This window comes from Macrobrachium nipponense, chromosome 4, assembly GCF_015104395.2.
Source record: "Macrobrachium nipponense isolate FS-2020 chromosome 4, ASM1510439v2, whole genome shotgun sequence".
NCBI classification, from domain to species: domain Eukaryota; kingdom Metazoa; phylum Arthropoda; class Malacostraca; order Decapoda; family Palaemonidae; genus Macrobrachium; species Macrobrachium nipponense.
The window spans coordinates 124,125,477-124,151,769 of record NC_061100.1 but is presented as its reverse complement, the minus strand read 5'-3'; the positions used below and the strand labels follow the sequence as shown (position 1 = coordinate 124,151,769).

General features: G+C 46.1%; 1 protein-coding gene across 2 annotated transcripts in view; it reads right to left on the bottom strand.

Annotated features, from left to right (window-relative positions):
• The window catches only part of LOC135211125 (tRNA (cytosine(34)-C(5))-methyltransferase-like), a 149,447-nt gene extending 125,502 nt beyond the window's left edge, over window positions 1-23,945 (bottom strand). For both annotated transcript variants that reach the window (XM_064244239.1, XM_064244238.1), the window contains exon 1: window positions 23,788-23,945. In XM_064244239.1, coding sequence (XP_064100309.1) covers window positions 23,788-23,847 — 60 coding nt within the window. In that variant the 5' untranslated portion in view covers window positions 23,848-23,945. The remainder of the gene's footprint in view (window positions 1-23,787) is intronic.
• Between the last annotated feature and the right edge of the window lie 2,348 nt (window positions 23,946-26,293).

Below are 26,293 nucleotides of genomic sequence, written 5' to 3'. Positions count from 1 at the left end.
GAACTTTAGTATATAACTTAATTACGTATGTATAGTCATTGGTCCCAAGAAAGTTGCTGAAGTTCACGGAAAGAAGAGGAAACTTTCTATGGAGACAAAAATGGAGATTATCAAGAAGTATGAGGCTGGCATGCGGTTGAGTGTGATCGCTAAGGAATACACCCGAAATCCGTCAACGATAGGCACCATTCTTAAGCAGAAGGAAGCCATCAAAGTAGCTACACCTTCCAAGGGCATGACTATTTTGTCCAACAAGAGGAGCCACGTGCATGAGCTGCTTCTTCTATGGATTGAGGACAAAGAAATCACTGGCGATACGATAACCGAGACGGCAATCTGCCAGAAGACCAGCGCTATTTTCAGCGATTTGATTGCCCAGGCCGAAGACGACGGAGGAGAAGGGACATCAACGGCAGGCCCAGACTTCAAGGCTTCTCGGGGGTGGTTTGATAAATTCCATAAATGGACTGGCATCCATTCGCTGGTGAAGAAATTGAAATTTTGTAAAAACGTAAAGTGTAAATAAGTAAAAAAAAATGATATTGTTAAGATACAATAAAGTTTGTTCATACTTACCTGGCAGATATATATATAGCTGTATTCTCTGAAGTCCGACAGAATTTCTAAAACTTACGACACACGTAGTGGGAGTTAGGGTGGTTAGTACCCATTCCCGCCGCTGGGAGGCGGGTATCAGGAACCATTCCCATTTTCTATCAGATTTCTATCTCCACTGTCTCCTGAGGGGAGGTGGGTGGGTACTAAAAATATATATATCTGCCAGGTAAGTATGAACAAACTTTATTGTATCTTAACAATATCATTTTGTTCATGAAACTTACCTGTCAGATATATATATAGCTGAATCCCACCTTTGGCGGTGGGAGAGACAGAAAAAGGATTTTAGGAAACATATAAATGTAGATGATTGACATCTTGGTTCCTTACCTGTTAGCATAGCTGACTTCGTGATTACTGTCACCCAAGCCTGCTTCTGCTTCACTAGAGTTACCAACAAGGTAGTGACCTGTGTAGTTGGTGCGCTCTAGATGATCTGTCAACGGGACGGGACCACAATGTGACTAGACCATGACCATACTTCTGAGGGCAACGAGGCAAAACCACCACCTAAGTTAGCCTAACAACAAACTCCCATATACCAAAGGCTAAAGGAAGGGACGACCGTACTCGCCAGCCGACCCTACAACCATAAATATACAAATATTAAAAACTCACCTACCCTTTTCTATGGGAAAGGATGAGTGCTACCTCCTGCCCCCAAAATAGTGTCTGCGGCGACGTATGGCCCAAGAGAGTAACAGTTTTCATAGGTCGTTCTCACCTCCCGTAGGTAGTGCGAGGCGAACACTGAGTTACTCCTCCAAAAAGTAGCACTTAAAATGTCTTTAAGAGCCATGTTTTTCTGAAAGGCTATTGAGGTCGAAATAGCCCTTACTTCGTGCGCATTAACTTTTAGAAGCTTAAAGTCGCTGTCTTTGCAAGAAGAGTGCGCCTCTTTAATGGTGTTTCTTAAAAAGAATGCCAGTGCATTCTTGGGACATGGGCATGTTTGGTCTCTTGACCGAACACCATAAGTTCTCCGCAGAACCTCGGCAATCCTTCGTTCTACGAATATACTCTCTAAGAGCCCTAACAGGACACAGGACTCTTTCTGGCTCTTGACCAATGATCTCTGCCATACCCTTGATCTCGAACGTTTTAGGCCACAGATTGGAAGGGTTTTCGTTTTGGCCAGAAACGACATACCCAAAGAGCAGACCGCATTATGCCCTTTGAAGCCGACGTGTTTGCTGATAGCCTGTATTTCGCTAACTCTCTTCGCCGTCGCCAGAGCAGTTAGGAATACAGTTTTCTTCGTCAAATCTCGTAGAGACGAAGAGGAAAGAGGTTCAAAGCGATTTGACATTAAATATTTGAGGACCACATCCAGGTTCCACGAAGGTAACTTCGGTAGCGGTACCTTGGTCGTCTCGAAAGATCTCAATAGATCATGGAGATCCTTGTTATTAGCGAGGTCAAGACCTCTATGGCGAAAAACTACAGATAAGACGCTTCTGTAGCCTTTAATAGTTGACACTGCCAACTTCAGATCTTGTTTAAGATAAAGCAAGAAGTCGGCGATCTGGCTCACAGAGGTAGTGGTAGAGGAAACTCCTTTTCTCTTACACCAACTTCTAAAGGCTGCCCACTTCGATTGGTAAACCGCGATTGATGATGGTCTCCTCGCGGTGGCGATAGCTTTAGCCACTGATTTCGAAAAACCTCTCGCTCTGGCCAACTTTTGGATAGTCTGAACGCAGTCAGACTCAGAGCGGAGAGGTTTTTGTGGTACCTCTCGAAGTGGGGCTGTTTGAGTAGATCTCTCCTTAACGGAAGAGATCTCGGATAATCCACTAGGTAGAACATCACCTCTGTGAACCAGATCGCTGCGGGCCAAAAGGGGGCGATTAAAGTCAACCTCGTCCCCTCCGATGCTGCAAATTTTCTCATCACCTCCCCCAGGATCTTGAAGGGGGGAAAAGCGTAGAGATCTAGGCCCGTCCAATCCCATAGAAGGGCGTCTACTGCTACTGCTCCCGGATCGAGAACCGGGGAGCAATACAGAGGAAGTTTCGCCGTCCTTGACGTTGCAAAGATGTCCACTAAGGGGCATCCCCAAAGACCCCACAGCTCCTGGCATACGTCTTGATTGAGAGTCCACTCTGTCGGCAATAACTGTCCTTGTCGACTGAGGAGATCTGCCCGGACGTTCTTGACTCCGGCAATGAACCTTGTCAATATTGTGACTTCTCTCTCCTTTGCCCAAAGTAGAATCTCTTTCGCTAGAGCGAACAGGGAGCGAGAGTGTGTTCCTCCTTGTTTCTTCAAGTATGCCAGGGCTGTGGTGTTGTCCGAGTTGACTTGAACTACACGACGGGAGACTTTGTTCTGGAAGAACTGGAGCGCTAATTGAACCGCTGCCAGCTCTTTGAAGTTGATATGCCAGGTTTACCTGTTCCCCTCTCAGGTACCTGACACTTCCTCCCCCCTAGAGTTGCTCCCCACCCCGTGGATGACGCGTCGGAGAACAACACTAGGTCGGGGTTCTGAAGCTTGAGGGATATGCCCTCTGACAGCTTCCACGGATCGAGCCACCATCTTAGATGGTTCTTCACCTCTTCCGAGATGCTTAACTTCATGTCGAAGTTGTCTTTTTCTGTCCAGCTGTCCGACAGAAAGAACTGAAGAGGTCGGAGGTGTAGCCTCCCCAGGGAAACAAACTTCTCCAGCGAGGAAATGGTCCCCAGCAGACTCATCCATTCCCTCACCGAGCATGAATCCTTCCCTAGAAAGGCCGACACTTTTTCTATGCCTTGTTGCTGACGTTCCTGGGACGGAAAAGCCCGAAAAGCCACTGAATCCATCTGAATCCCCAGATACACGATGGACTGTGTTGGGGTCAGATGTGACTTTTCGAAGTTCACCAGAAGTCCCAGGGACGCAGCTAAAGACAGAGTCGTTTGCAAGTCCTTCAGGCACCGGGTCTGCGAGGAGGGCTCGTATGAGACAGTCGTCCAGATAGAGCGAGATTCTGATGTTGGAAGATGGAGCCACCTCGCCACGTTCTTCATTAAGATGGTGAAGATAAAAGGGGCCGTACTCAGTCCGAAACAAAGAGCCCTGAATTGAAAGACCTTCCCTTTCAGTACGAACCGAAGGTACTTCATCGATTGGGGATGTATCGGGGGACGTGAAAGTAGGCGTCCTGGAGGTCGAGTGATACCATCCAATCTCCGGGTCTTAAGGCCCCCAGAACTGACTGAGGTGTCTCCATCTTGAACCTCTGCTTTTCTATATAGAGGTTTAGACGACTTACATCCAAGACCGGCCGCCACCCTCCCGATTGTTTCGGCACAAGAAACAATCTGTTGTAAAATCCTGGCGTTGCCAGGTCTAAAACCTGTTCCACTGCTCGTTTCTTGAGCATCTGCTCGAGCAGGTCGAAAAGTATCTTCCGCTTTGTTTGAGGATACGATGGGGACAAGTCCCTGGGAGTGGAAGTCAACGGGGGCGGCTTTATGAAAGGGATCTTGTAACCCTTCTCTATGACGTCGAGAGACCAGGTGTCTGCCTCTCTTTCTCTCCAGGCTTCTGCAAACAACTGCAGCCTGGCTCCTACCGGTGACTGAAGGCACGATCTCTCACTTCTTGCCCCTAGACTTGGAAGGGGCTCTACCTCTAGGAAGGCTTCTTCCTCGAGGAGACGATCTAGCGGAAGTCCCTCCACGAAAGGGCTTCTGCTTTCTAAACGGTTGGGCTCCTGACGACGTTGAAGGGCCAGCCGGACGTCTCGAAGACTGAGCCAACAGGTCTTGTGTGGCTTTCTCTTGCAGACTAACTGCCAGATCCTTCACCATAGCTTGGGGGAAGAGATGACTCGAGAAGAGGGAGCATACAAAAGTTCTGTCCTCTGTGCGGGAGAGACAGACTTAGCCGCAAAGTTGCAATAAAGCGACCTTTTCTTAAGCACCCCTGCTGAAAAATGAGAGGCTAACTCCTCTGAGCCATCCCTGACGGCCTTGTCCATGCATGACAATACACTGGACAGCTCCCCCAAGCTGATCGAGTCTGGCTTACGAGATTGGTTGTCTAAAGCTCCAAGACACCAGTCTAAGAAGTTGAAGACCTCTAAGGACCTAAACAGTCCCTTCAAAAGATGGTCCAGTTCGGAAGTCGTCCATGATACTTTAGCTGAGGCTAAAAGGGCCCTCCTTGAGGCATCAACCACGCTGGCGAAATCACCTTGAGCAGACGTAGGAACCTTCAATCCTAATTCCTCGCCTGTCTCATACCACATCCCTGCCTTACCGCTAAGTCTAGACGGAGGCAGGGCGAAAGTAGTCCTTCCCTTTGCTTTCCTAGACTCCATCCAGGCGTTAACCTTCCGGAAAGCTCTTCTAGTAGATAACGACGTCTTCATCTTCACGAAACCTGGAGTCTTGCTTGTCTTCGACGACGAAAACTGAGAAGGAGGAGAAGGAGGAGCAGCAGGCTGGAAAGTATCGCCAAACGAATCACGAAGTAGTCGTGCCAAAACTTGATAATCTGACGAAGCAGACGTAGCAGGTTGTTCTTCATCAACATCCTCAGAAGAACCGCTAAGTTCTCCTTCTTCCCTACCCGAGTGCAAATCCGAAGGAAGAGGCAGAAGTCCTTTAGCTCCAAGTCTCCTATCCGAACGATGAAGAGAAGAAGAAGGTAACGGATCCTTAACAGTCACAGGATCAGGAATCACCTTTAGAGGCGAACGTGAAGAAGAAATAAGACGAGAAGCGTCAGCCAAAGCCTCGGGAACAACATCCGAGTGACAGCGAACTTCCACATTCGCGTCCACAGAGCTCTTACTAGAACGTCTACGAGCGTCCAACCTAGCGTTCTCTCGAGCGTCCAAATCAGCGTCCGACCGAGCGTCCAAAGGAGCGTCCATCATAGAGACTCTTCTAACGTCCCGCAAAGCGTCCTTACGAACGTCCCGCGAAGAAACTTGATCCACTGCCCGACTAGCGTATCGTTGAGCGTCAACACTGTCATGTCGAAGAGGGGCCGAACGCATAGAAGTCCGTCCGACAGCTACAAACTCGTCGTCAGCAGAAGCGTCGAAGTCGGAACGCCGAGCGTCCTCTCTACGGGAAGAGAGAGGAGCATGCAGAGATCTCTCTCTAACCTGGCGTCTAACGTCACCTCTAGACGAACCCTGGGGAGCAAAACGAAGTCTAGAGGGCGAAAAATCAGAAGACGGGGACGAAAGAGGAGCCGTTGGAGAAGACTGCCTAGTTCTCTTGATAGGAAGTCTATCGTCTTTCCTGCGACGAGGCACCGTCTCCTTCTGCTTCAGTAAAGCGTCCAGTTGCCGTTGCATAGCAATGATGATCTCCGTCTGAGATGTCTCCTTACGCGGAGACGAGCTGCGCTTGTGAGAAGGAGAGGGGCGAGGGGACGCCTTCTTCCTTCTCCCAGGAACAGCCTTGGCTCTAGAGCGACTGGGGCGCTCGCGGCGTCATCGTCGGATGACACGTCCTAGACTTCTTCTGGGGCGGAAAAGCTACGCTTTCCGGAGAAGAATGCCACTCAGACAAAGCATGACGTGAAGCGTCAAGCTCTTGAAGAGTCCTCTTCAAAGGTCGCGAATCCGAACGAGATTCCCACCCCTTGCGCGGGGAGGACGCGTCGGAAGACGAGAAACAATCCTTCAGGATACGTGCTCGAGCACGCTCCTTAGCAGCCTGGGAAGCGTCCACAGGAACTGCTGAAGGGACGTCAGATCGGTGGGGGTTCCCCGTAACCCTCCTTCGGCCTTCGACATGCCCTCTCCCTGAGTCCTGGGAGTCCGGCAGAGGTCCCAGCCTAGAGGCGCTATAGGGCCGATCTGACGCCCCCTCCACTTCACTAGGGGCACTATCACTGCACTTATTTTGCCTGTTTTCAAGGGCAAGCACTTTAGATTCAAGCATCTTCAATGAATCCAGAATAAGCGAAAGGGCATTACCCTCCGCAGACACCACTTGAGGGCCCGAAGGCAACACTACGGGGTTAGGAGACACAAAATCTAAAGGAGGGTTAGAAGGGGATACATTAAGACCCTGTCTTACTCCTGGAGGAAGACCTCCTAATCCTATCACGTTCTAACTTATTTACGTAGGATTCATACGTCTTCCATTGTAAATCATCCAAGCTTTCACACTCATTACAGCGCAAATCATATTTACACTCTTGCCCCCTACACCCTTTACACAATGTGTGAGGATCAACCAAGGCTTTAGGAAGCCTAACCTTGCATTCCACTTTCGAACACACCCTGGCGCTAGCCGAACTACATCCAGACATATTTAAGGAAAAAATCTAAGCCAAATTCAAAACAGTCCAAGTCACGTATGCCAAGCTATCGATCCAATCAAAAAACCAAAAAGTCAAGAGGATACTCAAGCAATGAAAAGTTTTCCAAAATCCTGAGGCGGAGGTGTGTAAACAGATGTTTACGACACCGGCGACAGAAGAAATCTGATAGAAAATGGGAATGGTTCCTGATACCCGCCTCCCAGCGGCGGGAATGGGTACTAACCACCCTAACTCCCACTACGTGTGTCGTAAGTTTTAGAAATTCTGTCGGACTTCAGAGAATACAGCTATATATATATCTGACAGGTAAGTTTCATGAACAAATATAAGTTTTTTGTAGTTAAGTGTTAACGTTTTCTGCCATTTGTTAATGTTTCGTAAAGTTTAGTGTTAATGTTACATGTCACTTTTTAATGTTTCGTAAAGTTGAGTGTTCAAGTTTTCTGCAATTTGTCCTCCTCCTCTGTCAACACTTTCGGAGATCGCCTCACTCGAAAGGTAAGGTTCCACATTTTACTACATATGTACGTACAGTATTTCTTGTACCATGTACACTAATACACTTTATTTATAGGTATGTAGTAAATATTAGTAGTATATATGTAGTTTAAGTTAGGTACTGAATGGTTCAAATTGTTATATTTCATAGTTTATTGGTCAATTTAGCTTTATTATAAAATTTACTGGGATGCTTTTGTAGGGCTAGGAACAAATTAGGCAATTTACATGTAAAATGTGGTTCAAGATACAAAAAAATCAGGTTACGAAGGCCACCACGGAACGGATTAATTTAGTATCCTGAGGTACTACTGTACAAAAAGAAACAAGAACACGTCAAAAAGAAGAAAGTGACTTCCAAGTGACCTAGCAGTAATGTGGCCTTATGCACGGGACGCTTTCCAGAATGCCACAGCCGAGTACTTAAAAATAAGAGATTCCACTTCTAGCATTATTTACACAAGTATGCTTTTTATTCTACAGTATACATCATTATGAATATCTTTTACTCTGTCAATATGCTGGGGGAAAACATTTTCATACTTAAATGCTTTACTGAATAAGGGCAAAAACTGAGGGATCTACCCCGTAACTGCACAAAGGAAATACGTCGGAGGAGGTGTCCCTATGCCGCTTGGTCGGTAAAGGAGAAGCAGGAGCTGAATCCAATACGTATATGCCTTTTCAATGGTCGGGAAGAGTCCAGGTAGCGTCTACAACGTCAGTGATCAGACTCCAAATCCGAACTAGAGAATTAGTGGCACACATCCACAAAATGCCTATCCAAAGGCAGTCTGTCGAATCCTGGGATTTAGCAACAGCATAGAAAGAGGGGGCAGCAAACAGTGGGCAAACCCCATCAGCTTTCCTTGGACCTCCATTATGTCTTCTCCCAGGTGCAGGGGAGTAGGAAAGTGACTTTTATCTAGGAGTGCCGACAGGACGGCAAACCACCTCCCCCACTAACACACCACTGGATACTTATTAAAATGCACTAAATCACCACACACACATTTTCAAATTTGTCCATGAGGACTTGAAGGGACGCCCAAATTTCTGACACAGAACTTACAACTAGATTAAATTTTGTTAAACTTCGAATTAATCCTAGAATCAAGACTGGCAATGGCATTGGGGTCAGAAGCATGGCATCTGAGGAAGGGAGTGTGTGGAGGAATAGGAAGACAACTGAGGAAGGGAGCATGGGTATTTCCAAGAGTAGAGGGATGAGGAAGACTAGAGTCTTAGGCCAAGGTGAAGAATCTCTACTAACAGAGCCCCTACTTTCGGCATGAGTGGCTGTCCTCCTAATTCTATTTCTCTCCATTTTATTAGGAAGTGACTCAAGTAATTGCCACCTACTTTCATCCCAGTCCCTGCATTCCAAGCAAGTAAACTCTCTTGTACATACTTGGCCCCTACATTTATTGCACATGTTATGAGCAGTTTAAGAGTTTAATTAATCTAATCTTGCAGCCCTCGCTACAGTAGCGAAGACTGGAAGCGCTAGAATCTGACATACTAACTAATTAGCATACGTAATGAAAGAAGTTAGAGGTGCAAAGCAAACAAAAAAACCATCAGTTGAGAACTAAACCAGCAAATCATGAATGCAGGAGCAGGACAAATCAATGTATTATTGATTGCATGGCATAAATTAGAGTGATGCCACTGGCTTCTGTCACTCACAAGGTCCCGTTGCAGTGAGCGAGGCCTGTCACCCTCCCTTTGCAACAGTCACTTGTCCGCGAATTTTTTAATTTAGGATGCCGTGAGAGCATTATTGTTAGCCAAGTAATTACCTACTTGGTAAGTTACTTTATGTAAAAGCTTTTATTCATAATATTATCATTACTATTAAGAAGATCAGATGAACCCTATTCATAGGGAACAAACCCAGAGGGGTCCCTAACTTGAAATGACAATTTGTCCAAAATTGCATTTTTCCTAACTATACAAACCTGAGGTCCTTTTACAATAGGAAGGTACTAGCGGCAGCTGGATAGGTCGTAAGCTTTCGAACAAGGGGTTCGGTAGTTAACTGCTTGTCCGACAGGCGCGCGCGCGCGACTGGGAGGTAAACAAATCACTTTTGCTTTTGGCCCAAGCAAAAACTGCAGAGTGAGGGGTGGCATGAGGTGGGACTATGTGTAAAAGGACCTCAGGTTTGTATAGTTAGGAAAAATGCAATTTTGGACAAATTGTCATTTCAAGTTAGGGACCCCTCTGGGTTTGTTCCCTATGAATAGGGTTCATCTGATCTTCTTAATAGTAATGATAATATTATGAATATTATCATTCCTTCCACGAAGGAATGCGTTCGGCTAGAACCATCGAGCATAAAGAATACGCTCGAGCAATTATATTTAAACGAAACGGATTTCGGTAAATACAAAAGCTAATTTGGTGTTGTCATGACAATACCAAGTATCTAAAATCGAAACTGATAACTGCTGGGAGGTTGCAGGCAACCCCGAGTTGCAGTTCAATTAAGATACAATTCGTCTCGGTCACAAACCGTAGAGTTAACTACGGTATGCGCCTACCCCCCGGACAATTCAACTGTTAAAAGAATCATGTCACGAGGGTAATATACGTAGTATATTTGTAGGTTCTGTACCACGACCACCATCCTAAACTCTTTTCCTCTCGAGGAATGAGAATAAGGATTGGAGATCGACCGCCTTCGTTCTCTAGTCAAGAGAGTGAAGGAGAAGTCTTTCCCAAAGGAAAGCTTCAATGGTGAACAGAATACCGAAGACGATAGTTCAAGCCAAACTGGAAGTTCCCGTCCGTTCTCCTCTATTCCAGGTTAATCGCCTACTGTGAGATACTCTTCTTTCAGCAGCAGTCTTCTTCCAAATGCTAGAAATTACAGGAATTCGAGCATAAGCGAGGTTCCCGATTATCGTGTAACAATTATCGGGGATTCTCGCTCACTTTGGACCGTGGTCTCGCCTAAGTGTTTGGAGATCGTAAAAAACTCGAACACTCTGAGTGCGCTAGAAATTCCGTAGAATTCTAAGCACTCTGCGAAACACCCCACCGAAATTCGTCAAACGATATCGGCTGGTGGTCCTCTCGATTCCCGTAGAAATCGAGAAAGGGGCAGGATCCCTCCTCAACGACCGGGGCTTACGTCAGGTAGGACCCGAAGGTCCCCCCGGTAGCGCAGCCCCTAACGTGGGATCTTACAGAGAAATCTCTGTAGGATCCCTCCCCTTTCCCTCGTAGCCGTAAGGAGAGAGGGAATGGGGGAGGAATTGGATACTGGCTCACCTTCCCAGCGGAACTAGCAGTTGGAGAAGAAAAGGAGCAGCCATCGCCTTACGGCGATGGCCTCTCAGAGCCTGGGAAAACGTATCGTCAGGAGAAAACGTTTTCCCGAGGAGGGTTACGAACTCATACTGTAGGTAGGGTCTGCCGCCACTGTGAACGTCGTCTGGGTGGGGCTGATCGACACCTGACAGGAGAGAGCCGATACCGTCCTCTGACTCATTCCAGTCCTCGTCGAGGTCGAAACCTCTCAGGAGGACCGAAGGGGTATTCAAATACGGTGTCCGAAGACACGTAGAAACGCCTCTGTCGCAGTAGAGGAGGTGAAGTAGCTTGTTCGACCGGCCAGAACTGAGAGAGCCTTCTTGTCCGGAGACGAGAGACTACCTGGTTCAACACAGTCGGCAAGCTCCGATCGCGGCAGACCCACCGTCGATTTGGGTTCCCTCTCGGGCCCCAAAACGACTCGAGCCGAGACGTGGCTCTGCTGGTGGGAGCGGCGATCCTTCCCCGAGGTCGTTGTGCTGACGAATCAGCGCCATAACCTCGGCAAAGTTCCTCTGGATCTCGGAAGTCACAGCATCTTGCAGAGTAGGACCGTTAAGCCCTTCGAACAAGAGCATATTCCGAGAACCTTCCTCCTAAGAAGGGGGAACAGCGACAGCCCTCTCGGTCTTCTCCATCCACTTGCGCATACGTCCTGGCCGGTCCAAGAACCGTGCCTGGCACGTAGGGCGTCGTGGTGGGATCATGAGGGGCGCACCCCTCACGATCACTCCTCAATACCTCGCTCCTCCCGGTGTAACCCGAGGAGGTTGAAGGTACGGGAGAGGCAGACCTGACGCTCCCTCCTCGCTCGCTGGCAGAACCAGCAGGCTTGGAGGGCTGCAGGCGATCGTCAACCCGCGGTGGCGATCGAGCTGCAGGCCTGGTCGAACCGTCTCGCTGTGGAGAACGGCTGGACTGAGCACAGCGGCCCCGATCTCGAGTGTCAGAAGAGCTGGTGCTGGTTGCCGTATCCGATCGCTCTCTGTGAGAGCGACGGTCAGGCGACCTGCAGGCTCCACTGTCACAGTGAGACCGGTGCTTGTCCTCACGGCACGTCACGTCGCTGGTTCCAGCCGTGGCTGGCACCGGCGAACGGGGGGACCTCTTCCCAGCCTCAGCCCGTGGCCGGTCGTGGACCGTCACGTCCCCGGGTAGCCAGCTGGTCGCCGCGAGAGCGAGAGCTGGTCTGGTGAGAGTCGCGTGAGCGGCTGTCACCAGTCTTCCGCCCCGTGCCATGAACCTGACGCTGAGCGGGCTCAGAGGTCTGGTTCCTGGCTGCACGGTCGCTGGTAGGCGACCGTACACTCGGTACCTCCCGCGAACGAGAGGCCGAGACGGACCCTGATGCAGTGGCAGAACCACTGACACCAGGCGAGGAAGTACCGGTGTTAGCCGGTACCCTCTGGTCCCCGTAGTCTTCTTCCTTGCGAAGAAGAGGACGGGCCCCGCTCCGAAGGAGCAGGAGGACCAGCGGAAGGAACCCTCCCGTCCCACCGAGGTGAGACGGGTCCCGAGAAGCTCCCGAGGGAGACTTCTTAGGAGGGAGGAGGCAACCTTCTTCTTCCTCGGCTGTGAAGCCTTAGAAGTCGAAGGGGAAGAGGTGGCAGCCGACGACGATGAGAAGATGAAGACGACGACGACGACACCTTCCTCCTCTTCTTCGTCAGCTTCCTCAGGACAGACGTAAGATCTGCTATCCAGGGCGGAGCCGGGGCTGCTGTAGCTGAAGCCACAGGGCCCGGACGCACCTGTACAGACAGACCAAAGTCTGGGGTAGTACCACCACGAACAGCAGGCACAGCCAGCACAGCATCGGTAGGGACAGCCAGCGCAGCCACGGCAGGGACAGCCAGCGCAGCAACGGCAGGGACAGCCAGCGCAGCAACTGCATGGACAGTCAGCCCAGAATCGGCAGGTACGGCAGGCAGTACCGGAAACACAGGAAGTGGAGCAGCAGCCAGCAACATCCTGGTACCGGCGGCAGGTCCAGGGGCGAGCTCTAGGGCAGCGGAAGTGTGGTCGCGGCAGCGCGGCAACCACGAGCGGCGGCGGCACGCCCCCCTCTCGGTACGGCGAACGGCACTTCACAGCGGCTGTAGGCAAGACTGTTACCACGTGAGGCGAGTACACCAGGTGAGGAGGGACGTCATCACCTGGAGCGTGGTCACCACTCCATGGGTGACCGCAGTAGGCCCAGACATAGAACCGCAGCCCCTGGCACTAGCACGCCCCTGCAAATGAAGGACGCCCATACCTCACCAAGGTCCACCCTCGTGGCAGTAGCACCTGCGGAAATAACAGTAGTAGTGATTAGTGGGGGGGAAGTCCCCTCGCGCGGGGGGGTGAGCCCCACACCGAACGAGCGGAAGACCCCGAATACAATTGTACATCGGGCACCGAGCGCCCTCCCCCGCGCTCGACGGATCGGGCGAGGAGAAGAACGCAGATAACCTCCCCCCCGAAGGGTGAGGGCCATCTGTGGGAGCTGAGCGGCGGGGGGGGGGGGGGGGGGGGGGGGGGGGGGGGGGGGGGGGGGGGGGGGGGATTCTTGTTCCCCACCCCCGCACAGCACCCATGTACCCAACAATAATAATAAGAGCCCGAGAGCAATCGTGCCCTCGGCCCGACAATGCGAAGGGCATAAGAATCAATTCCCTGACTGAGCGGAACTTGAACCAAATAAATATTGATGCAATCAATAATAAAAGGAATAAAATGAAAAAGAATCTTGCATTACGATTCACTTCACAATGAATAAGGGCTCGGATCGAGCGCATTTGCGCCCTCGGTACCGAGCGCAAGGGTAAAAGGATCCATTCCCGATTATGAACGGAAACCTTGATCCATAATGAATTGATGCAATCATATATGATGAAAAAGTAAAAAGAATACTGCGCTTGCGATTTCACTTCATACAAAATAAAAAGGGGAAGGATCAATTCCCGGGAAATAGCGGAAACATTGATCCAAGTAAATAATGCAATCTCAATAAAATATGAAAATGAAAAAGAACTGCACTTGCGATTTCACTTCATTCAAATAAAAAGGGGAAAAGATCAATTTCCGGGTAAGAGCGGAAACTGATCCAAAATGAGTATTGCTACAATCAAAATAAATATATGAAAATGAAAAAGAATACTGTACTTGCGATTCCACTTCCATACAGAATAAGTTTTCGTGCCGAGCGCATTCGCTCGGCAGCGAGCATACAGGTCAAAAAAATATAAATGAAAAGGGCACTTACTTACGATTTTCATCTACACATTTCCAACCAAAATATAAGCTCGGAGCGAGCGCTCTCCCGCCCTCGGCACCGAGCATACACAATACGAGGATCATTTCTGGGGAAAATTAATTCCCGCACTTACGCCCTTCAGACCCGGCACTCGGGTAATCGGAGGGCGTGGAGAAACCAAGATCCTTTAATTCACAATTGATTTCAATGGAAATAAATATGAAATGATTGTACTTACAATTCAGTTTCACTAGATAAATAGAAAAAGAAAAACACAACCATGCGAAAGCAACAACGATGAAGCGGGCAGAGAGCGATGATATACGTCTACACGCCAGCAGGCCGAAAGCAAAAGTGATTTGTTTACCTCCCAGTCGCGCGCGCGCGCCTGTCGGACAAGCAGTTAACTACCGAACCCCTTGTTCGAAAGCTTACGACCTATCCAGCTGCCGCTAGTACCTTCCTATTGTAAAAGGACCGAAGGTTTGTATGCCGTGTCGGAACAAATTCAAGCTTCCAAAGAATACAGTGTTATATTCAAAAGAAGGTAATGGAAAATACATAATGAGGATATAGTTATTAGAAAACCTGACATATCAACAAACCAAGACAAAATGAAATGTATGAGATGTTAAGCATGGGAAGTCTTCGTAGAAAATGTGTTCAAGGCAGTTTTCTAATCCAACATGGGATCTCTTTGGGACTAAAATGATATTGTTAAGATACAATAAAGTTTTGTACATACTTACCTGGCAGATATATACTTAGCTATAGACTCCGTCGTCCCCGACAGAAATTCGAATTTCGCGGCACACGCTGCAGGTAGGTCAGGTGATCTACCGCCCCTGCCGCTGGGTGGCAGGAATAGGAACGATTACCGTTCTAGAACCAGATTTTCTCTTCCACCTGTCTCCTGAGGGGAGGTTGGGTGGGCCATCAATCGTATATATCTGCCAGGTAAGTATGTACAAAACTTTATTGTATCTTAACAATATCATTTTTGTACATGGAACTTACCCAGCAGATATATACTTAGCTGATTGACACCCTTGGTGGTGGGAAAGAGACAACTATTTACTGAATAGACAGGTAAACAACATACGTTGTAGGTAATAAATAAATAAAACCTTGGTTCCTACTTGATCAGGCGGAAGCCTCCATGGCTAATGCCTAGGAATCTGCTTCGCCTCAAGAGCCTCAGCGAGGATGTGACCTATGGCTAAGAGTTCTTGTGGGTCTGTCGATGGGGTCTTATCCATTTACTCGACAGAGCCTCTTACATGACAATATGCCTATGCCTAGTGGCATAATTAAGGAGCAACAACACCGATCCCGATCACCTGATCCTAACACGAGGGTTAGTGCTTAAGTTGAAAAGAGTTATCTACAAACTCCTTTCAAACAACCCAAAGAAAAAACACGACGTTAAATAAAATTTAACTCACTAGTTAACGGATCAGTATCTGCTCCCTATCCCAGCAACGTATCCGCAGACACGTATCAACCAAGAGAGAAGGATCCCTCGAAGGTTATCTTGACATCCTTCGGATAATGGGAAGTCAACACAGAGTTGCATCTCCCGTATGTGACAGCTAATATGTCTTATGACATATTGTTAGGGAAAGAACAAGAATTCGGAAAAGCTCGCACTTCATGCGCTTTTAATTCTCAGCTGTTTGAAGGAATCATCAATGCACTTATCAAGTGCTTAGGAGATCACAATGTCTCAAAGAAGGCCAGGGCGTTCCTTGATATAGATCTCTTCTGGGTGAAGCCTGGAGCTGGCTAGCGCTTCGGCAGGCGGCCTAGCGCCTGTCTAGCGCCTCGCGCCTGGCTGGAGCCTTGCGCCTGAATGGCGCCTAGAGCCTGGCTGGAGCCTCGCGCCTAGATGGCGCCTTGCGCCTGGCTGGTCGCCTCGCGCCTGGCTGGTGCCTGATTGGCTCCTCCTTCCTGGCTAGCGCCTCGCGCCTGGCTGGAGCCTTGCGTCTGGCTGGTGCCTTGCGCCTGGAAGGCACCTGGAGCCTGGCAGAAGACTTCATGATTACTGTCTATGAGTCTGCATGCCTCAAGAGTTTCAGCGAGGTAGGGACCTATGACTGACAAACCCTTCTGGATCATGTCAATGGGGGCTAGCCCGCTTACATGACAGAGCCTTCTCGGATCGTGCCAATGGGGGCTGACCCACTTACATGGCAGAGCCTTACCTGTATCATATCAATGGGGACTAGCCCTCTTACATGACAGAGCTTTAGGTTTCTCTTTACTGGAAGGAGCCTTGCGTCTGGATGGATCCTCAATCCTGACTGGAGCCTAGCCTTGAAGGAGCCTGGCACCTGGATGGCGCCTGGCTGGCTTCTAGAGCCTGGCTGGCTCCTAGAGCCTGGCTGGCTCCCAGACCGGCTGGCTCCTAGCTGGCCTAGAGCCTGGTAGGTCCTGCTGGCTCCCAGAGCCTGGCCTGGCTCCTAGAGCCTGGCTGGCTCCTAGACCTGGCTGGCTCCTATAGCCTGGCTGGCTTCCTAGAGCCTCCCAGGGCTGGCTCCTAGAGCCCTGTCTGGCTCCAGAGCCTGGTTTGGCTCCTAGAGCCTGCCTGGCTCCTAGAGCCTGGCTGGAACTCCTAGAGCCACCTGGCTGGCGCCTCGCGCCTGGCTTGGCTCCTCCACACTTGCTGGAGCTTCGAGCTTGGAAGAGTCTCTAGGCTGTCTGACGATGTCCACATCGGACACTCTTATATCTGTCCGATTTGTTCGCCTCTGGCGCATTTGCGCCAGGTTGGAGGCCCGCTCCTTCTCAGTATCCGACCATGACAGAGTTCCTTGGAACTGTCCGCCTCTGGCGTTTTTCGCCTGTATTGGCATTTGGCGCTTGGCTGGCGCTACATTGTCCGAGAGTCCTGAAACAACCACATAGTTTATCAGGAGACTGGAGAAGGGTGGAAGAAATTCTTCCCCTTTGAGCTTTTGGCCCCTGGCAAGGGGAGGTGATTTTAGTCAGCTACACCCAGTAGACGACAGGATATCTAACAACACGAGAGAGAAGAGTCTTCCTCCGAGGAGGATCCTTCGTGAACACTTCTTTTGCTAACGAGATCTCTTCTTACATGTTGATGAGGTTCCTCGTTGCAGGAATCTTTCCCTATCCTTGCCCGAAGGAAGGGAAGGAGTCTGGAAGTCGAAGGAGACTCTGAGCTGAAATTGGGCGGAACCCTGATTTCTAGCTCTTATTGTATCCTTCTGAATACCTTCTGGGAAGCATTTTGAGCCTCATCGCACCCCGAAGACTCTGTAGGCAAACGTTTAAACCATCTCTTCTTCTGTAGATGAAAATGTAAGTACCCTGCCTGGGCAACTAAACTTCTCTCTGAAAGCGTTGCGTCAGGAATAGAGGGATTTATTTCTTTTGCCAGACATACTATGCTGGCAAGAACCCATTGCCGAGTCTCCATTGAATCTGATGCGAGATTCCAATGCACAAAAAATTCACTTGTCTTCTTGGTCGTTTAGGGTTAAGAGAAACAAAACGAATTCCTTCATAAACTTCCTCAAAGAAGTTAGATGAGGAGCAGTTCCATTTTGTCGGAACACGGAATCTGTGGCCACAAAAAAAAAAAAAATCCCATTCGAAGTACATGATATCCTACTCTTGTCGTATTGCGGTATCGTATAAGATCCCGAAGATCTTAATCCTCTGTTATCTCTAATTCCCTTGTAGAGACAGAGTATGGCCTTTTACTGCGTTCTTTGATAGCAGATATATACATAGGTGATTCTTCCCTCTGAAAGTGAAGAAAAAACCTCGCTATGTGGTTCACAGAGGTATCGGAAGAGGACAGTTTCCTCATTCCATCTAGCACGATCTGCAGCAATTCTATGTCTTAGCCATGACTATTGTCATGTTTACCTTGAAAAAACCTCTCATTCATGTCCACTTCTGGTCAGTCTGCACGCGGACAGACTCAGAGTGGAGAGGTTTTATAGGTCTATTTATAATAGATTCTGATAGAATATCCAGATACTCTTGGAAAAGCCTTACGAAACATGCTGTGAGAAGAACGTGACTTCTGTGAATCCAACCTCTCTAAGGCCAAAATGAGGCATACATCCTCTCTTCCTTTGACGCCCAATCCCAATTATCTTAATATCTGTTAAGAATTTATAACTAGGGGAAAAAAGGCTAAAGTTTATTCCCCTTCTTTAAATTTAAAGATGTCTTATATTGCTACCTCTCTTGGTTCGAGGAAAAAGAAGCAGTCTAAAGGAAGCCTGTTCGTCTTCTACCTTACAAAGAGATCTATGAAGAAGACTTTCCGCAGGTTCTCACAACTCTTTTCAATAAATGTTAGACATACGTTAACAGTTATTATCTTCGATCGAGAAGGTTCTCACGGACATGCAAAATCTTGCATCGAACCTCTTAAGGATCGTTACGTTCCGTGTCTGTTCCCAAATAGGTTCTCTTTTGTTAACGCGAACCGGGGCGAAAAAAGAGATTCTCGATGCTCTTTGCGATATGAGAGAGTCGTGGAATTGGCCTAAGTGATTTAAAATAAATCATTTCATCATTCCTTGTAAGCGACCCCTTTTCGATTAAATGGGTAACGAAATCAGGAACGAATCTTGCCGTTACCGAGCCTGCTGTCCGAGAGGCTACTGGACTCTTAGGTTAATAACTCGCTAAAACGAGAAAATATCTTGGATGGTGCTTCTGGCACAATTTGCGCCAGGCTGGCGCTTCCTTCTAGTTCTTTTTAGGTTATGTGCCATAACATCTATGCCTTTATGGTACCCGACATCCTTCACATGTTAATTTCCGTTCTTAGTGGGAAAAAACTTTTATATACTACGTAGTATGTCCATTCAGGGAAACAACTTCTGCCACTAAGAGAATGTTTCCCATCCGACTCACCCAACTTCTCTGAGCAATATCCGAATTTAAAAAGGTTGTGTGCGTTTCTCGAAAGGATGAGAGAATTATATATATCGCGCGCTGCCGTATTAGAATCCTTTATAATACTGTCACATTGTGGTAAACAGCATTAATCTAGGAAACCTTTGTAAGGATACTAGGAATTCTGTAGTTAACCTCGGTATGTGCATAAGACTTGACCATACCGTAGTCTTAAAGTGAATTCTCTACTACATTCATCTTCTCACTAAGCATGTACTCTAATAAGCCATGCTTTCGTAAGCATGAGAGCATTATACAATATAGAGTTTCGCTGCGTTAGAATCCTTTAAAAATGTTACCTACGGTAAACAGCATTGAAATGTAATATCTTTCTTATTGAAAGCTTCTTAGCAAAAGGCAGACAATATTTTATTTATGTTTGCTTAACTATCCCCTCAATCCGAGGCTAAAACCACGATTGTAGGGGAGAGACACGGTTATTCATTCCATCCCGCAGGAGAGAGACATGTTACCGCCCACTCATGACCGACACCTACATGATACTGCGTTGGTGCCTAAGCGATAGCAGTCTCTGTTAGCCGACTGGCCTTACTCTTCCAGAGTTGCCAGCTACTCCATTTAATAAAGGAATCTTATAACATTATTATCGAACTTCAGGAAGTTCTTATAATGCATATCTAAGCGAAACAAGACTTCGATAAATCTAGAAGCTAAGTAGGTGTTGTCTTAACAATCCCTTTAAGCGTAGTCCTTCCTAGGAAATTCCTGGAAGGATACTGGTAATTGAGTTGCTCAGCAAAGAAGTAACTACGGTATGTGCTTATGATTTGCCGTATCGTATTCTCATACAGCAGATACTCTACTACCTTCTTTCCCTGCCGAGGCAGATAGAGAAAGGATATTCTGGCGCCTGGATCCTTGCACCTAGCGCCTGGAATGTTCCGCGCGCCTGGAATGTTCCACGCGCTTGAAAGGAGACTCGCTCCTGGAACGTTCCGCTTGCGTGGAAGGTCCCGTGCGCCCTGACAGTTCCGAGCGCCTACTAGACCCCTTTAGAAAGAGCCTCTTGCCCGGAAAACGTTCAATGGAAGGATCGTTCTGATTGCCACTCTACTGTAAGGCTCCTTGCTCTAGCCGTCTGTTTTTCTGGCGCAATTTGCGCCAGGCTGGCGCTTCGTCTCTTTGAAGGCGCCTTGCGCCAAGAAAAATTTTCTAGAACGCGGCTCGCGTTTGGTTTGTAGGAACGCGGCTCGCGCTAGTCTGTTAGCTGGAACGCGCCTCGCTGCTGGCTATAGGAACGTACCTCACGCTAGCTTGCTGGAACGCGGCTTCATGGCAGCGGCTGGCTCTTGCTCAGTGTTCTCTTAGTTTTCAGAGAACGCGCTAGATCACTCCAAACATACATTCTTCGTCTTTTCGGATGTAAGATGAAGAGACGCACTTTTTTAAGGATGCCTTATCAATGGCTATCCTTGGCAGTCTGGGACGTTCTACAGAACCTGCCGAGGGGACGCCTGACCGGTGGGGGTTCTCCCTAACCTTCCTGCGGCTGTCGACTTTCCTCCTCCACTGGGTCTGGGAGTTTGGAAGAGGTCTAGGCCTGGAAGCGCTACGGAGCCGATCAGACGCACCCTCCACTGCACTGGGAACACTATATTCACTTCTTACCTTTTTAGAGCTCGCCTTTTGAGCTCCATCCATTTATCTTCAAATTTGCACATATGAATTTGTAGATTCTGTGGAGTAAGAAGGTGATGAGGATGCAACAACGGTATTTCTACAGAAGCAGTCCGCATGGACTGCAAGGAACGTAACCGCTGATACGACATCCACTAGGGATTGGGGCGTCCAATGTATTTCACCGTGTTTAGTACTGTCCCCTGGGGGGTTAATTACAGTCGTCCGAATAAATATTACTTAAAATTCTTGTTCAGTAGGTAAAACTGCATAGAAAAACCGCAACTGCCATAGTCTAGGCCACCGCGGATAAGTACCCTAGATCTACCGCAACAACTACTAGAATTGTCAATACTCTAACTGCTCGTTAGTACGAGAGCTCTTAAAGTTGCTTCTAAAGGAAGCGTATCTAGTTATATGCTTTCTGACTTCCTAAAGTAGGAAGTTAGATCTTATATTTCCTTCATCAAGTTCTAACACTTATACACGTATTAGTGAAAAAAAAAAAAAAATCAATATTTCCCTTATTGCAAAATATAAGTGTCTACCGAAAAATTCGGTAGTTTCACGTAATATATTCTTCGAAATTTCGAAGCCAAATTCATTAAAAAGTTAATAAAAGCGTATGCCAAACCAAAGACCCAGTACTTCCCTGCAAAAGACAGCCCAGAAGGTCGATGGCGATGAAAAAACGAAAATCAAGTCAGGAGGTAGCAACAACGTATGTTGACACTACCGCGACAGAGAAAATCTGGTTCTAGAACGGTAATCGTTCCTATTCCTGCCACCAGCGGCAGGGGCGGTAGATCACCTGACCTACCTGCAGCGTGTGCCGCGAAATTCGAATTTCTGTCGGGGACGACGGAGTCTATAGCTAAGTATATATCTGCTGGGTAAGTTCCATGTACAAAAACAATTCATCACTCACATGGAGGCCATGTCCTTCCCAGCACTCATTTGAACAATATTTGCGTTATGTATATACTCAAGATTGTAGTTGTAATCAGCAAAATAAAACATTTTGTTGCCTATACTAGTGAAACTATGAGAAGTCTTATTCCTGGGTTATTGTTCTAAACTGAAATGCATTTTTACCTAGTCATCAGTGGTTTTAGCCTTACTGCCATCAAAACAAACTCCACAGTGCTTATTTGATTGTATTTATACACATTTTGCTATGCTATTCACTTCAAATTCGCCAGGATTTTAATAGACCATGAAATCATTAATACTGTATAGGGAAATTATCATCTAGACCCGTATAATTTGATTAAGAAAAATAAGTACATATACCTAATATATAAACACTAGGTATGCTGCTTAATTATTTAATTTTTAATTAATCAACAAGTATTTTATTTTACAAACTTTCGTCTTTTCATGATTTTCTGGCTGTTGCAAATTTGTCCCCATTAATTTCTTATGGTGCAAAAACAGACAAGTGGCCCAGGGAGCGGAGGTGATTCTGTCACATTACAGCGGTAATCCAGCAATCAAATGTCTTCACACATTCAAAATGTAAACAATAATGATATTATGTGAGCATTACGATCTTAATAATTACACAAATACCTGATAACATTCTACATGAATAACTGGTAACTTCTCATATATGTATTGTGTACATATTTAAGTCACCACTTTCTGTGACAATCTAGAATTGGTATGATAGTCAAGATATCGTGACATCATAATACAGGACTGAAATAAATTTCCTAATTCCAAAATCATTACTTAAAACACCATTATATTATACAATACTTACATTATGTATGTAATATGCATTACACTGTAATGAATATGTTTACAGAACATTTTCTACTCAAAATTACTTTTTCTTTTATTCCTCAAAATATTTGCATAAACTCGTTATACCCTGTGGGTATGATTGTTCCAGTTGTTGAAGAATAACCCTGGATTAGAGCTATCCTTTCAGCTACTTATAATCTTAATGTATTCGTCAGATTGGACTCCCACAGCGTTCCAACATGTTTGGATGAAACTGGATAATATGCAAGGAATTAAGATATAGTATATAAAAAAAACTAAATGATATTAGTTTGTTTTTAATGATCAATGAAATTTTTTCTCAACATTTTCTTATTTCTATAAGACTTTTTCCTATTTTTATCTCATTTACATTATTATCTATAGACATTCTCAATTTAAATATTCATTCACATTACGTATCCACAGGAGTATACTGGTGAAAATAGACCTGGGCTACTCAGCTGTGAAAATCATAAGTCAAATTTTGGCCCACTAAATGTGTCATGCAAATTATCTTATTGATCAAGGGACAAAATTAGTTAACTACACATTGCTATTAAAGAATATTTACAGCTTACTGTACTATTTATTGGCTATAGGAGCCGGACTGACAACACATGTACCTACAGTATGATACATTGGGTCAAGACTCGAGCAGCAGCAAAGCCAACTTCAAAATACTTATGCCATTACAAAGCTTAAGTTGAGAATAAAATTAGATTTCGTGGACCAAGGGTATATATTTTTCCTTATTAAATCTACTAAATTCTAGTAATTTAATTTATTTAAAGTTTAACATCATTGAAAGGAAATATTAATATCTTTAATAAGAAAATAATCTGGCAACTGCACATGGCAATATTTCCACAACAAACAATGAATTAAGAAACTAGACCAACAGTCCATTTGCTGACTGTACCACCCCATCCACTTTACAGTGGACCACTCATAGAAGTCAATGGTAACCAAGTGATGTATTCGTGGCTTCTTGTACCTTGGAAATTGATTTTTCCTAGTTTACGTCCAATGGCCCCTACCTAACAACCAACCCCCTCTTTAACAACTTGTGCCTTCGGCACCCACCACCCGTCAGCCGCTCCTGTCCAGGGAACATATGGTTCTCCGAGGGTTTGCGTATCAATCGGCCGCTACCTGAACACAATCATGGCCGCTTCTCCCCCACCCCAAAACCCCGAATTCCCAAAGTCCCCCGTCATTGTTGGGAGGTACTACTACCAAGGAGGTAAGCAGTTGACCGCCAAAAGATAACTTCTTCATCAAAGGCAATAAAACTGTAGGAAAAATAAATTTACAAGGTAAATCTGGCGTGCCAACATTTACTTAGAATTACCTAGACCGGTTCTAGACCTCCTTCGATCGCCTAGGCTAGGCAACCCGCAACCACGGCCATTGCTCCTACCTAAAGTCTGGTCTGATCCACCCCCAAAATATGCAGCCTACCAAGTTCAAGTTCAACTTACTTCAACTTTATTTCCTCCATTTCCACGTTTGTTGTTGAATTTACGACCCTTCTTTCCCATAACTCAAGAAAATGGGAAATGAACTGAAGCTCAAAGTAAGTTGCAACGTGTTTACTCCTCGACCTTTCGGTTAACGCAATGTTTGCAGAAATGGTAGTAGTATCATAAAGAAATTTCCTATGAAACGGCTCCCTTTTTCGTTTTATGTTGCATTCAATGGTGTTTATTTTCTTTGAGGCATACCTTTTGATCAATAACTTCCAATTTTTAGTTTCATCTTTACACAGCTCTGTGAACAGTAACAATATAATACAATACAAAACAGAATTTAGGCCGAGGGACAGGAGGTGAGGCATTAGGAAGTCATTCAGCAATGAAAAGGATTTTAAAGGAAATCGACAGTAAAAAGGTTTGAAAGGTGTAACAAGGGGAAAACCTCGCAGTTGCACTATGGACCAATTGTTGGGCGAGGGTGGAAAGTAAGACAGAAGGAAGATAATATGAACTGAGGTACAGTAAAATAAATGTAAGGAGTTGCAGTTAGGGGTCGCAGGGACGCTACAAAGCACCTTGCCTACATTTTCACTGCACCGGAGAAGTTGATGATTGTTTCAAGCGTATTGCTCCAAATCTTACATTTGTTGTCCTAATTAAAAGTGGGTACCAATTTTATGAACGTCAATAAAGTTAGCAGGAGGTGTGATGTAAAGTAATGAATTAGTAGAGGAAGAATTAAGATCGGGATTAAAAGGTAAGGTACAGCTGTGCTGTTTGTGGCGACCATAGATATAGATTCCTCTCTATACCTATGGTGGAGACATCCAGCGTTGCCAGGGAAACAAACATGGCGAAAGGTGGTAAACTATATCCATGTGGTAACAACAGGTCATGAAAATTGAAGTCAAACGAATTCCAAGAGTAGGCATGTCAAACTTTCAGAAAAAGCCAAAGTAAAAGAAAAAACTATAGAGAGGAGTGACGTCTCCTTGTTAGACATCAAAGAATGTTCAAAGGTAGGCCTCTTTGATTAAAAACAGTCAGCTAATATATTTAGACAACGGAGATGATTTTTTTAGCTACATCCAACCGGACACAACAAGTGATAGGGAGAAGTGAAGAGTGTGATAAATGCAAAAAAAATGGTTCTGCATTCAGTGTATAGGTGAAAGCAAAGGCCTAAACAAGCCTCAAATGAAGTTTCTTGAGGTCAATCAAAATGACAGAAATGGTAAAAGGCCTATATTAGTACTGCATTAGTTGCTATGAGAAAGAAAATATGCGCCTCAAAGGCGTGATCGGTTTGGTCTTAACCTGCCCTCGGTGGCCGCGAGTTAGATTTCTCGGGCATTCCATTGAGGTGTTTAGAGATATGTGTATTTCTGGTGATATTAGTTCTCTCTCGACGTGGTTCGGAAGTCACGTAAAGCCGTTGGTCCCGTTGCTGAATAACCACTGGTTCCGTGCAACGTAAAACACCCTACAAACAAACAAACAAACTAGTTTGTGTGTAGAATGTAAGAGAGGGTACGGTCAAAAAGGGTCTATAAGCCAGGATGAGGTAATTGCTATGAGAAAGGAGATAGAGGACAAATCCCTGGTCAACAAGAATTTGGAAAAAAATGGTGTTTGATGAAATAAAAAAAATGCAGAGAAAGTAAAAAAAGGAAAACAAACTACAATTAATTAAGGAAGATTGCAGATCATACAAAGAAAAATTAGAAAGCAATCGGAGAAATTGCAGAAAACAGGACAGTCAGTAATCAGTGGAGTCTCATAGAAGACCTGAAAACCCTAAATGAAAACTTAGTGAAGGATACGGCAAACAAAGGTACAACCATAGAAAGGCCCACTAAAATAACTTCCAGACCTGAGAGTAACACACCTAACCCTGACGACATGCAATGCTTAAATGGCGAAGGCCTGAACAGGGAACATGATCAACAGAGGGGTTTGAATGAAATCAAAGAATCACGGGAAAATCAAAGTGCATTTCAAGATAAGGATAAGCTAACAATCGCTTGAGTGCATATTCTTTAGAGCAGGAAAGTGCAAGAAAGGAGAGTCTTGCGAGTACCTGCATAAGTGAAATAGCAGAATCTATAAAAGATTACAGAACAGTCAGGACAGAAAGGAGGTAAACCAAAGGACAGTATGTAAGTTCTACAAAGAGGGCTACTGCAAATATGGCAATAACTGTAAATATAGTCAGAGATTCATTACCCAAAATAGGACTATAGTACGAGGAAATGAAGTAGGCCAAAAATTAGAATGTTGGCAGTTCAAAGAGGGTCACTGCAAATATGGTAGAAACTGTAAATACAATCACAGGATCAAGAGGCCAAAACAGGGCTATGATAAATGGAAAGGAAAGGTACCCAGAAATTAGAGACACGTTGAGTATAGGCCACAATAAAGGATTAAACAGAAATGAGGATGAGCCGTATATGTGTAGGTTTCTTAAAAATAGGGAACCTTGTCCATGGAACGAGATGGGCTGCCGTTTCAG